Source organism: Pongo abelii, chromosome 12 (assembly GCF_028885655.2).
Source record: "Pongo abelii isolate AG06213 chromosome 12, NHGRI_mPonAbe1-v2.0_pri, whole genome shotgun sequence".
Classification (NCBI taxonomy): domain Eukaryota; kingdom Metazoa; phylum Chordata; class Mammalia; order Primates; family Hominidae; genus Pongo; species Pongo abelii.
In genome coordinates, this window is record NC_071997.2 from 123,373,667 (window position 1) to 123,389,081 (window position 15,415).

At 37.8% G+C, this 15,415-nt stretch overlaps 1 protein-coding gene and 1 pseudogene across 3 annotated transcripts in view; both read left to right on the top strand.

The window, feature by feature from the left end:
• Positions 1–15,415, top strand: part of ADAM17 (ADAM metallopeptidase domain 17) — a 66,241-nt gene that overhangs the window by 17,182 nt on the left and 33,644 nt on the right. Inside the window, exons 3-7 of one of the 3 annotated variants that reach the window (XM_002812303.5) lie at positions 1,960–2,090; positions 2,863–2,951; positions 9,641–9,809; positions 11,337–11,470; positions 14,273–14,362. In XM_002812303.5, the coding sequence (XP_002812349.1) occupies positions 1,960–2,090; positions 2,863–2,951; positions 9,641–9,809; positions 11,337–11,470; positions 14,273–14,362 (613 nt within the window). Of the gene's footprint in view, positions 1–1,959; positions 2,091–2,862; positions 2,952–9,640; positions 9,810–11,316; positions 11,471–14,272; positions 14,363–15,415 lie in introns of those variants that run through there. The other 2 variants (XM_054547749.2, XM_054547750.2) reach the window with 2 other exon arrangements.
• Positions 5,405–5,495, top strand: LOC112132216 (small nucleolar RNA U13; annotated as a pseudogene).

The window sequence follows — 15,415 nt, forward strand, 5'->3', positions numbered from 1 at the left end:
AGTTTTATAACTCAAAAGCTAATATTAGAAAATCAAAAAACATGAATTTTATCATCACTTGGTCTTTATCTTTAGAAAGGATTCTTAATGTAGCAGATAAAAAATGCAATTCCACTGATATCTTTCTGAAAAGAACATTAAGTAATGTTTCAACTCTTAGCTTTAAAACAAAATAATAAGACATTTGTAATAAGTATGCTTTTGAAAGTTCTCAGCATAACTGGAGGGAAAAATCATAACTGAGAATGTGTGGGAAGATATGTTTTAGGATAGCAGAAGAAAATGTTCTAAGGATTTATGAAATAATGTTCTATTGTCTTTTCCCTTTGACCATTAAAAAACCACAAGCAAACTAAAATTACCTTGTTATGCTCAAAAAGTTAAAAATATTTGTTGCCATGGAGATAGTCCCAGTCTAGATTTCTTTCCGGTAGTTTAAAAACTTTTGCAATCCCATGGGGAAGTAATATATTTTCAGTACCACAGCTGACAAAATTTGTTTCTGTGGGTGAGATGAATAATATACCTTTCTTTGTCTTTGGTGTTCATGGACACATTGAAAGACTATAAATAATACTTGAGAAAGTCTTGCTCACCATTCCTAGTTTTCATGTAAGGATGGAAAGTCATAGAAGACAAAAAGAATAGTAAGCCAATTAAAGAACTGGACTGAAACTCAACAAAAAGAATAGTAAGCCCACTAAAGAACTGGAGTGTATATCCCCTCCCCTCCCCTCCCCTCTCCTCCCCTCCCCTCCCTTCCCCTCCCCTCCCCTCTCCTCCCCTCCCTTCCCCTCCCCTCCCTTCCCCTCCCTTCCCTTCCCCTCTCCTCCCCCCTCCTCCCCCTCCCCTTCCCCTCTCCTCCCCCTCTCCTCCCCTCCCCAACCCTCCCCTTCCCTCCTCTCTTTTCCTGTCTCCTGGTGCTGATGGAGTCTATATTCTAATGTCTGTCTTAGATACCTTGTATTTATTTTCCTAACTGTAATTGTGGATTACTTTTTTGCAGGATATGTCGTTTTGAGGAGGAAAAAAAGCATGAGTACTTTTTTTTTTTTGAGCAGGAGTCTCGCACTATCACCCAGGGTGGAGTGCAGTGGCGTGATCTCGGCTCACTGCAAGCTCTGCCCTCCGGGTTCACACCATTCTCCTGCCTCAGCCTCCCAAGTAGCTGGGACTACAGGCGCCCACCACTAGGCCTGGCTAATTTTTTGTATTTTTAGTAGAGACGGGGTTTCACCGTGTTAGCCAGGATGGTCTCGATCTCCTGACCTCGTGATTCACCCAGCTCAGCCTCCCAAAGTGCTGGGATTACAGGCGTGAGCCACTGCGCGCGGCCGCATGAGTACTTTTAAATATAGAAAGCAGCATTTATTAATTTTGCACAGCAATAAGAATTTTCTCATAGTCCACCCAGCTTGATAGAGACAGCATAGTACAGGGTTTTGAAATAAACCAGGTTTATTTCCCAGTTTCACCATTTACTAGCTGCGTAACTTTGAGTAGGTTGATTAGCTTCTAAGCCTCAATTTGTACTTGTGTGAAGTGGAGATAATAGATGCATAGTACCTAACACCAAGTAGGTGTTCAATAAATGGTATATAATAGGATTAGTTTTTAATAATAATTTTTTTAGATAATCAGGATTCCAACTTAACTACCCAGTCATGTGTGTTTCCTTATTCTTCAATGTTTTCCAGGAGAGATGAATGTGTAAGTTCTTTGAATATCTTTACCCTAGTGTGAGTTTATTGTGGTCTACTGTTTTTATAGCTAAATAAATTAGTCCATTTGTCGTTACAGGAGATATATTGCTCTAAGTACCTAATAAGACTTTAGTTGTAACTTGCATAGTGTTTTATTAATGTTAATGCTTCTGGCTTTTTAAGAAAGTTTAATTATATGAAAATGAGACTTACAATTTGTTTGCTTAGAGTAAAATATGAATGCATTTTTCTTTAGGCATTTTAAATTATACCTGACATCAAGTACTGAACGTTTTTCACAAAATTTCAAGGTCGTGGTGGTGGATGGTAAAAATGAAAGCGAGTACACTGTGAAATGGCAGGACTTCTTCACTGGACATGTGGTTGGTTAGTATGGAGTTTGTTGATTTGTCCCTGTGTCTGGTATATAAGGTCTCCAAATCTAACTTGATTGAATATTCTTTTGTGGTGCAGGGTAGTGGGGACGGGGTGTCATAGAAGTGCTATTCTTTGGCTGTTTTCTTTGAGGTATGTAAGTTTAGAGGCGGGAACATTCTAATAGGAGGAAATGAGTATTATCTAAATGTCATACTAGCTGGCTGGTTTAATGATTAAAATTAAATTCTTCTTAAGTGATAGGAATTTAACCTTTCTTTTCATCAGTGACTGTAAGCTTTCTTTATGATATTTTAAACAGGGAAGCTTGGAGATAAAATACTTTGTGATCCTATTATGTATGTGTTTGAGAAAATCTATCAAACAAGCAATTGCAGTTTACTTTTTGACCTTTTTCTGCAATGAGAAAAAGTCATTGAAATCCACAAATAGTATAGTTCCTAGGCCTGTACATTCTAAATCATGCTTTCTGTCTCTCTTAGTTCTTCCTTTACCTAAAAGTAGATAAAATTATTCCAGAAAAAAATCTTAGTAGTTTTGTTTATTTTGGGAAAGGGATAGGTTTCAAGTGACTAAACTCGAGGCTACCGCTTAGGAGGTGAGATTATCTAGCTTCTTTCTGGAGCCTTTGTTTCTTGTTTTGGAGAGCTCTCACAGTACCAGGCAAATTCCACCCTGAAGGACTTAATTTTTATTGAGAGTAATGCATAGTTTCTTATTTGATGTAAGTATTTTTAAATAATAAATATTTTTTTCTCTTAAGGTGAGCCTGACTCTAGGGTTCTAGCCCACATAAGAGATGATGATGTTATAATCAGAATCAACACAGATGGAGCCGAATATAACATAGAGGTAAATTTATATGTGAATTTTTTTTCAGTAGCTTATATCTCTGATTTTCAAAAAGCTGCTCGGTTCTGCAAAGGTGAAAAGTAGTTATACTTATTTCTTTCCTCTTTGTATTTGAAGTTTTTTACCAGGAAAGTAGATTTTTAAAAAAAGGATAATCTCTAAGAAGCTGTGTTATGATATACCCTGTATTTCTAAGTACCATAATTGAGAGAGTTACATGTGGGATGGACAATAGGAAGAGAAAACTTTCTTTCACTCCTGACTTTTTTTAATTCTTTCTCAAATAATGAATAAATGTAAACATCCTCAGAAATGAAAGTGAAGTATTATTTTTCAATTTCTCTGTTTTTCTGCTAGACACACTGGAAATGCTAGATCAACGAAAGGTGATAGTTCATAGTCTGAGAAGTTAAAGAGGAAGCTAGGAAAGTCAGGCTGTGGTCACTCTTCCATTGAAAGAGTAGCAGTAGAAATCAAGACCACAGTGGCTGCATTGGTTAAGACACATATCTATCTGTCAGATACTAGTTTACAAAACAAAACGTTTACTACATAATTGTGAATTGAAGTTGATTCTGTGTTTCCTGAAAAATGAGAAAACTCTGGGAAGTGGTGGTGATATCACTAAAATAGATCACCTGTGGGAAAACTGAGTAAGATTGGTCAAAATGAAATGTTCAGGTGTATTTGAGTGCTCAGTAGGGGTAAAACAGTCTGCTGGAGCTATATATACTGTATATTTTAATTATATCCAATGTACACGACTGTTAGTCCTTTGACTATCCATTATTGTGAAAAAGAAACCTATGGCCTTGCAGTTTGTTATAGTTTGTTAATGTTGATGCTATTTAATGTCAATGTTTTGAGGAGTCTGGCCTACCAGAAAGAGTCAGAAATTTAGTAGAAAGTAAAGGAACTAATATTATAAATGCATTCATTTTAGAGTAGGCAAAGCATCACTGGAATGTCTTAATTTTGCTTGTTCTTTCAAATCAATTTATTTTTTAAGAATACCTTTATTTTAAAATATATGCTCATTGCAAAATTTGGAAAATAGATTATCTGTACTTGGACAGATAACTACTATTGACATTTTGACAGACATCCTTCCAAATTTTTTTTTCTATGTGTAAATACACAAATAAATATAGTTATACCCACTATTTTTTCCTGCAAAACTAGGACCATACAATATGTACAGTTTGTCTTCACACATTTTTCGTTTAACAATATGATTATGAACCTTTTCGTGTTAATATAGGTCTAAATTAGGGTGGTTTTTTTTTTTTTTTTTTTTTTTTTTTGAGACGGAGTTTCCCTCTTGTTGCCCAGGCTGGAGTACAATGGTGTGATCTCGGCTCACCACAACCTCCACTTCCTGGGGTCAAGCGATTCTCCTGCCTCAGCCTCCTGAGTAGCTGGGATTACAGGCATGCTCCACCACACCTGGCTTATTTTGTATTTTTAGTAGAGACGGGGTTTCTCCATGTTGGTCAGGCTGGTCTTGAACTACTGACCTCAGGTGATTTGCCCGCCTTGGCCTCCCAAAGTGCTGGGATTACAGGTGTGAGCCACCATGCCTGGCCTAAATTAGGGTTTTTTTTTTTTTTTTTTTTTTTTTCCCTGCACCAGGCTGGAGTGCAGTGACGCAATCTTGGGTCACTGTAACCTCTGACTCCCTGGTTCAAGCGATTCTCCTGCCTCAGTCCCTTGAGTAGCTGGGATTACAGGCATGTGCCATCATGCCCCATTAATTTTTGTATTTTTAGTAGAGATGGGGTTTCACTGTGTTGGCCAGGCTGGTCTTGACCTCCTGACCTCGTGATCTGCCCATCTCGGCCTCCCAAAGTGCTGAGATTACAGGCATGAGCCACCATGCCCAGCCAGATTACTCAGTTTTTTCAAATACTTCCTTTTGGAAAAATAGGAATTCTGTTTCCATCCATACCTTTGTTTCACTAAGTACAAAAATGAGTATAAACTAATATTTCATTATAAGATATTTACTTAGCCTGGCACAGTGGCTCACACTTGTAATCAGCACTTTGGGAGGCTGAGGCAGGTGGACTGCTTGAGCCCAGGAATTTGAGACCAGCCTAGGCAATATAGGGAGACCTTGTCTCTACTCCTCCACAAAAAAAAAAAAAAAAAAAAAAAATTAGCTGGGCATGGTGGCACATGCCTGTGGTCTCAGCTACTCAGAATACTGAGGCGGTAGGATCAGTTGAATTCGGAAGGCAGAGACTGCAGTGAGCTGAGATTGTACTGCTGCACTCCAGCCTGGGTGACAGAGCGAGACCCTGTCTCACACATACACACACACAAAGATGTTTACTTACAAGTATACTCATCAGATACCCTGAGGGACTTTTGCATGAAATTAATAATTTTTATTGAAAAAATGATTTACTACTTAACAGGGGTGATTTTCATACTCTTTATAATTCTTTTTGATACTTTTATAGTTCATAAGTGTTCACACACACGTATGAGATGAGCCACCCTAGAACCTTGTTACAGTGTTAGCACATTACCAGTCTGATATGAAAAAAAAAAATTCTTTACACTTACCTTGATGTAAAAACATTGTGCATCTGCACTAAGATGTTAGGAATATAAGTGAGCAGGAAAAAATATATATCTTATTTTTAACACATCATCATTAAATATTTTGTTTATGACAGAGTCTTACTTGGTCACTCGGGCTGAAGTGCAGTGGTGCCATCATAGCTCACTGCAGCCTTGACCTCCTGGGCTCAAACAATTCTTCTTTTTTGCCTTCCGAGTAGCTGGGACTACAGGTGCATGCCACCATGCCCAACTAATTTGTTAAATTTTTGTAGAGTGTATCAGATTTTTGATGAGGTCTCACTGTGTTGCCCAGGCTGATCTCAAATGTCTGGCTGTAAGCAGTCCTCCTGCTTGGCCTCCCAAAGTGCTGGGATTACAGGTGTGAGCCACTGTGCACAGCCATTAAATATTTTAAACCATCACTGACTTTACCATAGCTTACTATTTATATAAATAATCCTAGGTTAAACTTGCATAGTGAGATAATATTTCCCCCAACTTTTATTTATTTATTTGAGATAGAGTCTTGCTCTGTCACCCAGGCTGGAGTGCAGTGGCGCAATCTCGGCTCACTGCAGTCTCCGCCTCCCAGGTTCAAGCATTTCTCCTGCCTCAGCCTCCCAAGTAGCTGGGATTACAGGCACATGCCACTGTGCCCGGCTAGTTTTTATATTTTTGGTAGAGTCAGGGTTTTGCCATGTTGGTCAGGCTGGTCTTGAACTCCTGGTCTCAGGTGATCCACCCGTGTCGGCCTTCCAAGGTGCTGGGATTACAGGCATGAGCTGCTTCATCCGGCCTAATTTTTGTATTTTTAGTAGAGGCGGGGTTTCACCATGTTAGCGAGGCTGGTCTTGAACTTCTGACCTTGTGATCTGCCCACCTCAGCTTCCCAAAGTGCTGGGATGACAGGCATGAGCCACTGCACCAGCTGAACATTTTCAAAACTAGAAGCTGGGAGAGGCCAGCTTGTGCCTGTAATCCCAACTGCTCGGGAGGCCTGGGTGGGAGAATTGCTTGAATCTGGGAGACAGAGGTTGCAGTGAGCTGAGATGGCTCCACTGTACTCTAGTGTGGGTGACAGGGAGAAACTCTGTCTCAAAAAAAAAAAAAAAAAAAAAAAGTTCAAATCTACAGAAAGATTAAAAAGTACTCTGTAGTTACAGAAAGATTAAAAAAAAAAAAAATACCCTGTAGCCCTTAAACAATTTCTAACATAATGTCATGTTAGCTTTCTCTCTTTTTTTCCTGAATCATATGAAAATCATTTGCAAACATCATGACCCTTCACCCCTAAATACTTCTGTATGCATTCTTAGGAATAAAGGCACTCTTTTCTATAGCTGTAATAAAAGTAACATACCTGAGAAAATGACAAGAATTCTACAATATTATCTAATAATCATGCCATATCCAAAATCTCTAGTCATCCTCAAAATCTCCTTCGTAGATTTTTTTTGGTTTTCCAATCTAGGATCCAATCCAGTTTTCTGCCTTTTAGTCAATTACTCATCAAATGATTTTTTCCAGCAACTTACTAGTAATAATGGTAATAGGCTTAGCTTTTATTAATAACAACCACTTTTCTTTTGAAATCTTAATATAAAGCTAGATTTATTACCTACATAATCTTCATAATCTTCAAGTTAGGTATTATCACTGCTTTACCTAATGAGGGAGGTTATGCTCAGGGTACTTGTCCAAGGCACATAGTGAGGTACATTTGAGGTTTGAACTCAGATATATCTGATCCCAAAGGCAGCTGTCTTTTTCTGTGCTAGACTGACTATACTAGGAAACAATCAATGTGAACTTAGAAATGTTTGACCCAAAAGAAAAAAAATTTCACTTCTAGTCATAGGCTAAATGAACTTTACTAAATATGGAAGATTCCTGTAGCCTGGAAGTTGGGTTAGTTAACTTTTGAGATCTCTGCCAGCCCTGAAATTCTGTAACCATTGTTTCTTACATCTGCCTCATACATGGATTACCAAAGATGTATATGCATATAATATTTAACGGTTTTATTGAGATATAATTCACATACTATATTATTCACCCACTTAATGTATACAATTTTGTAGTTTTGTGTGTGTGTACGTGTGTGTATTTTTGAGATGGAGTCTCACTCTGTCACCCAGGCTGGAGTGCAGTGGCACGATCACTGCAACCTCTGCCTCCTGGGTTCAAGTGATTCTGTGGCCTCAGCCTCTTGAGTAGCTGGGATTACAGGCGCCCACCACCATGCCTGGCTAATTTTTGTGTTTCAGTAGAGATGGGGTTTCACCATGTTGGTCAGGCTGGTCTCGAACTCTTGGACTCAAGTTATCCGCCCACCATGGCCTCCCAAAGTGCTGAGATTACAGGCGTGAGCCATCGCGCCCATCCAGTTATCGATGGAGTTGTGCAAACACCACCTCATTCAATTTTAGAACATTTTCATGACCTGAAAAAGAAACGCTGTATCCTTTAGCTATACTTCCCCCTTCCTCCCTAACTCCCCCAGCTCTAGGCAACCAGGAATCTATTGTCTATTTAGATTTGTCTATTTGGGTCATCTCATATAAATGGAATTATATAATATGTGGTCTTTCATGTGTGGCTTTTTAATTTTTTTATTTTTTTGAGATGGAGTCTTGCTCTGTTACTCAGGCTGGAGTGCAGTGGCATGATCTCAGCTCACTGCAACTTCTGCCTCCTGGGTTCAACTGATTCTCTTGCCTCAGCCTCCCGAGTAGCTGGGATTACAGGCGCCTGCCACCATGCCTGACTAATTTTTGTATTTTTTACTAGAGTTGGGGTTTCACTATGTTGGCCAGGCTGGTCTCAAACTCCTGACCTCAAGTGATCCGCCTGCCTCGGCCTCCCGAAGTGCTGGGATTACAGACATGAGCCACCACGCCCAGCCTGTGTGTGGCTTCTTTCACTTAGAATAATGTTTCCAAGGTTCATCTGTATTGTAGCATGTATCTGTATCTTATTTATTTTTATTGCTGAATAATATTCCATTGTATGGATAAACTGCATTTTGTTTATTCATTGATTAGTTGTTGATGGACATTTGGATCGTTTCCACTTTTTAGCTATTATTTACATTACTGCTTGTGTTTTCATTTCTCTTGGTTATATACTAGGAGCAGAATTGCTGGGTCATATGGTAATTCTACTTTTAACCTTCGAGGACCTGCCAGACTATTTTCTAAAGTGGTTTTACCATTTTACATTCTCATCAGCATATATGAGGGTTCTGGATTTCTCTACATCCTCACCAGTATTTGTCTTTGATCATGGTCATCCTAGTGGGTATGCAGGGGTGTCTCATTGTGGGTTTTTTTTTTCCCATTGGGGTTTTGATTTGCATTTCCCTGATGGAGATAAATATATTTTTTGTGTGTCCCCCACAAACTGCCTGGTTCTGATGAGACCAGTGTTCTCACAGAGAATAACTTTGCTTTGAAACAAAACAAACAAACAGCCTTTTGACTTGGGTAACCTTTGGAGTATGTTAATTGTGATTTACTCTGGCCTTGTAACATTGTAAGTGGAGATTTTTTTAAAAAATTGCATTCGCTGAAACCAGTAATAAGGTTCAGACCTATTGTTGCAAGTTCTGAGTTTTCTTTCATATAAATATGTTTGTTCTTTTGTGTGGATAAAACCTAACGTGGCAAAAAGGTGTCAAACACCTAAGTATTAAGGAAACTAAAATGAAAATGCTGCATGAACAGAAACCTTGTCCAATTTTCATTACTATAGCACCATCACCTATAACAGTGCCAGTATACAGTAGATATTACATAATATTTTTGAATGAATGAGTGGAAAATGATATGCATTTTTCTCTTCTGCATCCTCTGAAAGATTTCACAACGTGCAAAGTATGTAAGGCTTTATTTATATACAGATAAAATAATCAGAGTTTATAATCTATATATTTACTTACCCGCATAGAAACTCCATATGATTAAAAATTGAGATTATTTATTTTAATAACATGACTAATCAGTTTACTTAACCTAGAAATGAATGTTATCTAAGAACAAGCAAAGAATGTTAGAAGAATTTAGTGTTTAGAAATTGTTATTGTTTTCCATCTCAGTCGTATATATTTTCTGTTTTAGCCACTTTGGAGATTTGTTAATGATACCAAAGACAAAAGAATGTTAGTTTATAAATCTGAAGATATCAAGAATGTTTCACGTTTGCAGTCTCCAAAAGTGTGTGGTTATTTAAAAGTGGATAATGAAGAGTTGCTCCCAAAAGGGTTAGTAGACAGAGAACCACCTGAAGGTAAGGCTTAAAGAGTGTATTTCAAATAAGAAACAAACATATTACAATTGACTTCAGTAGGGGTGGTGGTTATTTGATAAAAAATAACATGATTGTCAAGTAACTATAGTATTTGGCATGAAAATAAGAGTTTTGTTCCAGAAATTTTCATCTTGTTTATAATGTAAGAGTTGAAAACTCTGGAAAGTAATGGGAACAGAGATTAGACTTTAAAAAAGATTAGGGAAAAGGGAAATGGAGTGATCTGAGGGAAAATATTCTTGCAGATATTTAGAAATGGTAAAATAATATGGTGGAAAGACAATCTTTAGAGTTCATAAGAAATTAATTGGTAGCAGGAGAGACCTATATATATACTGCTTAGAATACAAGAAGGTTATATCCATCTTGGGACAATCCATTTAGGGTCATTTAAAAAACATAACCATCTTGGAATTTTACTGCCCAAAACACCTCTGGTTAGATTTTTTGTTTTGTTTTGTTTTGTTTGCAGCACGACCTCGGCTCACTGCAACCTTTGACTTCCAGATTCAAGTGATTCTCTTGCCTCAGCCTCCTGAGTAGCTGGGATTATAGGCACGTGCCACCAGGCCTGGCTAATTTTTGTATTTTTAGTGGAGATGGGGTTTCACCATGTTGGTCAGGCTGTTCTCAAACTCCTGGCCTCAAGTGATCCGCCCACCTCAGCCTCCCAAAGTTTGGGATTACAGGCGTGCACCAACGTGCCCGGTCAAAGATGGTTATGTTATTAAAATTATATATTAGCATTTTAATATATAAATAAAGAAATTCTTAATTTATTTCACAAGAAAGTTGTCCTATTAAACTAATTTTCAATGTGAATATCTTGACATTTTTACTGTTACATTGGTTAATTCATAAACTTCTTGTTGTAGAATATGACTGACAGCTTCATAGCCCAGCATTAGGTAAATGTTTTACTCTGTTGAACACTATTTATTTATTTATTTATTTAGAGCTGGAGTCTCACTTTTGTTGCCCTGGCTTGAGTGCAATGGCACAATCTTGGCTCACTGCAACCTCCGCACCCTGGGTTCAAGTGATTCTCCTGCCTCAGCCTTATGAGTAGCTGGGATTACAGGCGGGTGCCACCATATCTGGCTAATTTTTGTATTTTTAATAGAGATGGGGTTTCATCATGTTGGCCAGGCTGGTCTCGAACTCCTGTCCTCAGGTGATTCACCCACCTTGGCCTCACAAAGTGCTGGGATTACAGGCCTGAGCCAACATGCCCGGCCTTACTCTGTTGAGCACTTTTTAAAGTTTCTGTATTTTAAAAATTAAAAAGGCACTTGTCCTTGGTTTTGAATTCTACAGTGTTTAAACTTTGTTACTTTTCACTTTTCTGTCTTCCTCCAAATTGTTTTTTTGTTGTTGTTCAGAATCCTTTAGTGATATTAAGCTCACATAATGTTTGTTTCAAAAATATGTTAGATTTAAAGTGTTACCATAAAACTCCTTGTTTTGGTGAATTTTGATTTAATAGTGCATACAAATTCATATTAGAGCTTGTTCATCGAGTGAAGAGAAGAGCTGACCCAGATCCCATGAAGAACACGTGTAAATTATTGGTGGTAGCAGATCATCGCTTCTACAGATACATGGGCAGAGGGGAAGAGAGTACAACTACAAATTACTTAGTAAGTATTTGATATTGCATCGAGTAATTGAAAAAAAAAATTTGGGTGGGTACATTCCATGAAACTTAATGAAACCAGATCTGTTCCAGATACTCTGTTATTTCCCTAAAATATTTGAGGGATATTCTCTGAGGTTTTTATGTTACTGTATGGAAATTATAGTTTCAAATTTATGACAACCCATTTTACCCTTGAATTAATATTTTCTGCATGTTAGAATTTATGCATATAGGGTTTGGGAGAGGTTATAATGTAGTCCTTCCTCCTTGATATAAGTGAGCTCTTTAAAAACATCACTGCTATCATGGCAGTGAACCTGTGGTGTCACATGTGAATGTAAAAATATGTATTTGCATGAACCCATGTTTTTCTTTTGCTTATGTGTATATTTCAGAGAGGAAGGTGAGTTTTGTTTGTCATGTTAAAGACCTAATCACTGGACTTCACTTGAAATAGGTGGGACTTTCATGGTCCTAACTAGCTCTAGGGCACAGAAGTGAAGGAAAGATGTAAGAAGTGATGATACTGGATTTTTAAGTATGAACTATTATGATTTTTGAAGTCTGGGGAATCATTTTTCATTGACATTTTTTGCTAGTGTGACTTCATTCGTCATGATTACTTGGCACTGACCAAAACGTTGTTACTGAGGGAATAATGGAGAATGCAGCTATTCATGAGGCAAGAAGCAGCTGGTGCAGTAAAGATGTCTTTCTCATTGCCTTGCTTTTCCCATGCTGTGCATTTTATTCACACCCTCCCAACTTCTTTCCCTTCCCTTCCATGTCAAGTGGATTTTTTTTTTTTTTTTTTTAAACACAGTCTCACTGTGTCGCCCAGGCTGGAGTGCAGTGGCACAATCTCAGCTCACTGCAACCCCCACCTCCTGGGTTCAAGCAATTCTCCCGCCTCAGCATCACAAGTAGCTGGAATTACAGGCGTGAACCACAGCACTCGGCCCCATATCAAGTGAATTTATTATGAGGCTAGTAAGAGTCACTGTGATTCTTGTTCCTAAATAAGAGAGATTGTTACTTTAAAAAGCTTCTCTCTTAATCTGGGTTTTATATTAAGGGGCTCCTCTTATTTTACTTGTTCATTGCACTACAAATATGAATATAATGAGACATCTAGACTTAAAAATTGTATTTTTTACAACTTCTTAGACATAACTTGTTTCACAGTTGCTGGAACAAACCTCATCAACCCAGTTTTTGAACAGTAGAATATTCTCTTTGAGAAAAAGATAGGTAATTAGCATTTTGTTCTTTCTCATGTCATTTTCCTTGGAAACTATACTGCCTTCCTTCTCCAGTTTTCCCAAATCAGAGAACAAAAGAAGGAGGGTTGCTGAAATGAACCTTGTTCTTTCTGGCTGTCTTCTTACCCATTCCTCAGTGCTGAACTTTTCGGGGTGAGAGTAGGGGAATAGGGTTTGCAGTTGTCTGGCACGGCCCCTTACTTGTTTCTGGGGAAGACATTCGAGGTACTCACCAAAAGATAGAATGAAGATGGAATTCTTTTTAGAAGGGAATACAGTTGACCCAGGAACAGTGCGGGGGTGTGGTTAGAAGCACTGACCTTCTTCCCTCTGCAGTCGAAAATCCTCGTGTAACTTTTTTTTTAGGCTCTGTCGCCTAGGCCGGAGTGCAGTGGCGAAATCATAGCTTGCTGCAGCCTCTATTGCCTGGGCCAAAGCAATCTTCCCACCTCAGCCTCCTGAGTAGCTGGGACAACAGGTGTTCACCCTTCCTGGCTAAGTTTTTTGATTTTTAGTAGAGATGGAGAATTTCCCAGAATGGTCTCAAACTTCTAAGCTTAAGCAGTCCTCCTGCCTCAGCCTCCCAGGGTGCTGGGATTACAGGCATGAGCCAGTATGCTCGGCCGCTGTATACAGGCATGAGCCACTATGCTCGGCCGCTGTATAACTTTGATTCTCCAAAAATTTAACTAGTAATAGTCTACTGTTGACCAGAAGCCTTACCAATAAAATAACAGTCGATTAACACATTTTTAAAATATGTATTATTATTGTGTTCTTACAGTCAAGTAAGCTAGAGAAAGGAAAATGTTATGATGAAAATCATAAAAAAAAAAAAAGCCAGGCATGGTGGTGTGCGCCTGTAGTCTTCTGTTACTCAGGAGGCTGAGGTGAGAGGATTGCTTGAGTCCAGAAATTCAGGCTATAGTGAGCTATGATCGTGCTGCTGTACTGCACCCCTGGTGACAGAGCAAGACCTTGTCTCTTGGGAAAAAAAAAAAGAAAATCATAAGGAAGAGAAAAATACATTTACTATTCACTAAGTGGTAGTGGATCATCATAATGGTCTTCATGTTGAGTAGGCTGAGGAGGAAGAGGAAGAGTTGATCATATTGTCTCTGGTGACAGAGGCTCAAGGAAATCCATATATAAGTGGACACTTGAAGTTCAAATCTGTTGTTCAAGGGTCAACTGTATTTCAGGTATACTGATTGACTTTTAAATTTAATTTTTATTATTGGCTGGAACGGTAGTTTTAAAAAAGCCTGTTACTTGTCATTTTGGTTCCATGTGCAATTGAGTACCTGAAATTTAGGTTAAACTATACCATTGTTTTATTCTGGTAACAGCACTTTAAGTTTGGGGCCAAAGGTTGGGAATACTCTGATACAGTAACATCTCAATGCTAGTTTTTGTGAAAGTAGAATCTTTTGCAATGGCCTCTAAACTGAGATTTTTTCTTTCCCCATAGATTTTATATTGCATTGCCAGGAGAGGTAAAGAGCTACATAATGTCTTTTTTCTTTTTTAAATACACACAGATAGAGCTAATTGACAGAGTTGATGACATCTATCGGAACACATCATGGGATAATGCGGGTTTTAAAGGCTATGGAATACAGATAGAGCAGGTATTTATCAATAGATATGGCTTATATTACTTAAGTTATGTAATGTAAATATTTGTCACTTGTATTCAAAACCCAAAAACTTGTCCTTAACAATAATTGTAAATAAGTTTTCTCAAATGCCAATGATTTTTTAATGATGAATTGTGCAGTATTTTTGATGTTAATTAGTTCTAGATCGTGAGGTTTTCTGTCCTTAGTCTCGCTTTAGGTAGAAAGCCTTTTATGCTGCTGTGCTTTGTTCCTTCTTTGAATTCATGGCCTTTATATTCTCTGTAGTTTTTTTTCCCCCCTCTGATTATGCTTAAGTCTTTAGTTAAAACTCTGGCATGCACCGTTGAATCCTTAGTCAGAAAATTTACTAAAAAATACTGTGTACCTTTGCAAGGCTGTATTTATATATACAGAACCTTTAGGTTCTTTCCTCTCAGATATCTCCTTCCGATTTCTTGTAATCTGTTAACAGAGTATGTCTAGCAATGTTATATTAATGTCATCTTAATAATAGCTCATATTAAAAGTTATTTCAAATTGCTAAGACTAATTAAAAAGGTTTCTGACATAGGGTATTGCTTTGGGCAGAGAGACATTTTGATATGTAAGTTATATAAATTGTTATCTCTATTTTTTTCCAAGCTTTTTGTAGTAATAGAATTTAGTAGTAATAGAATTTAGAGGTTGAAAAAATTTTTAAAAATCATTCACCATGTTTATAAATGTTAAACTTTGATATTACTTGTATAAAACTAAGAGAATTATTTTTCCCTTTTCATTCTCTTTCACTGTTATGCATTTTCTTCTTAAGTTATTATTTGGATAGGTAACATGTACACAGTACAAAAACCAGTGAAAAGTGAGTCTCTGCAGTCTGTTTATTGTCAAACCAGTTCCTTTCCCCAAAGACATTCATGTCACTAGTTTCATATGTATCTTTCTAGAGATGTCGTATGCATGTATAGTGTATGTATATGTCTGTATTTGACACAGCGGTGCTATGCAGTACACTTTTACACCTTGCTTTTTCATTTCACAGTATGTTGGAGAGTACTTCATGTT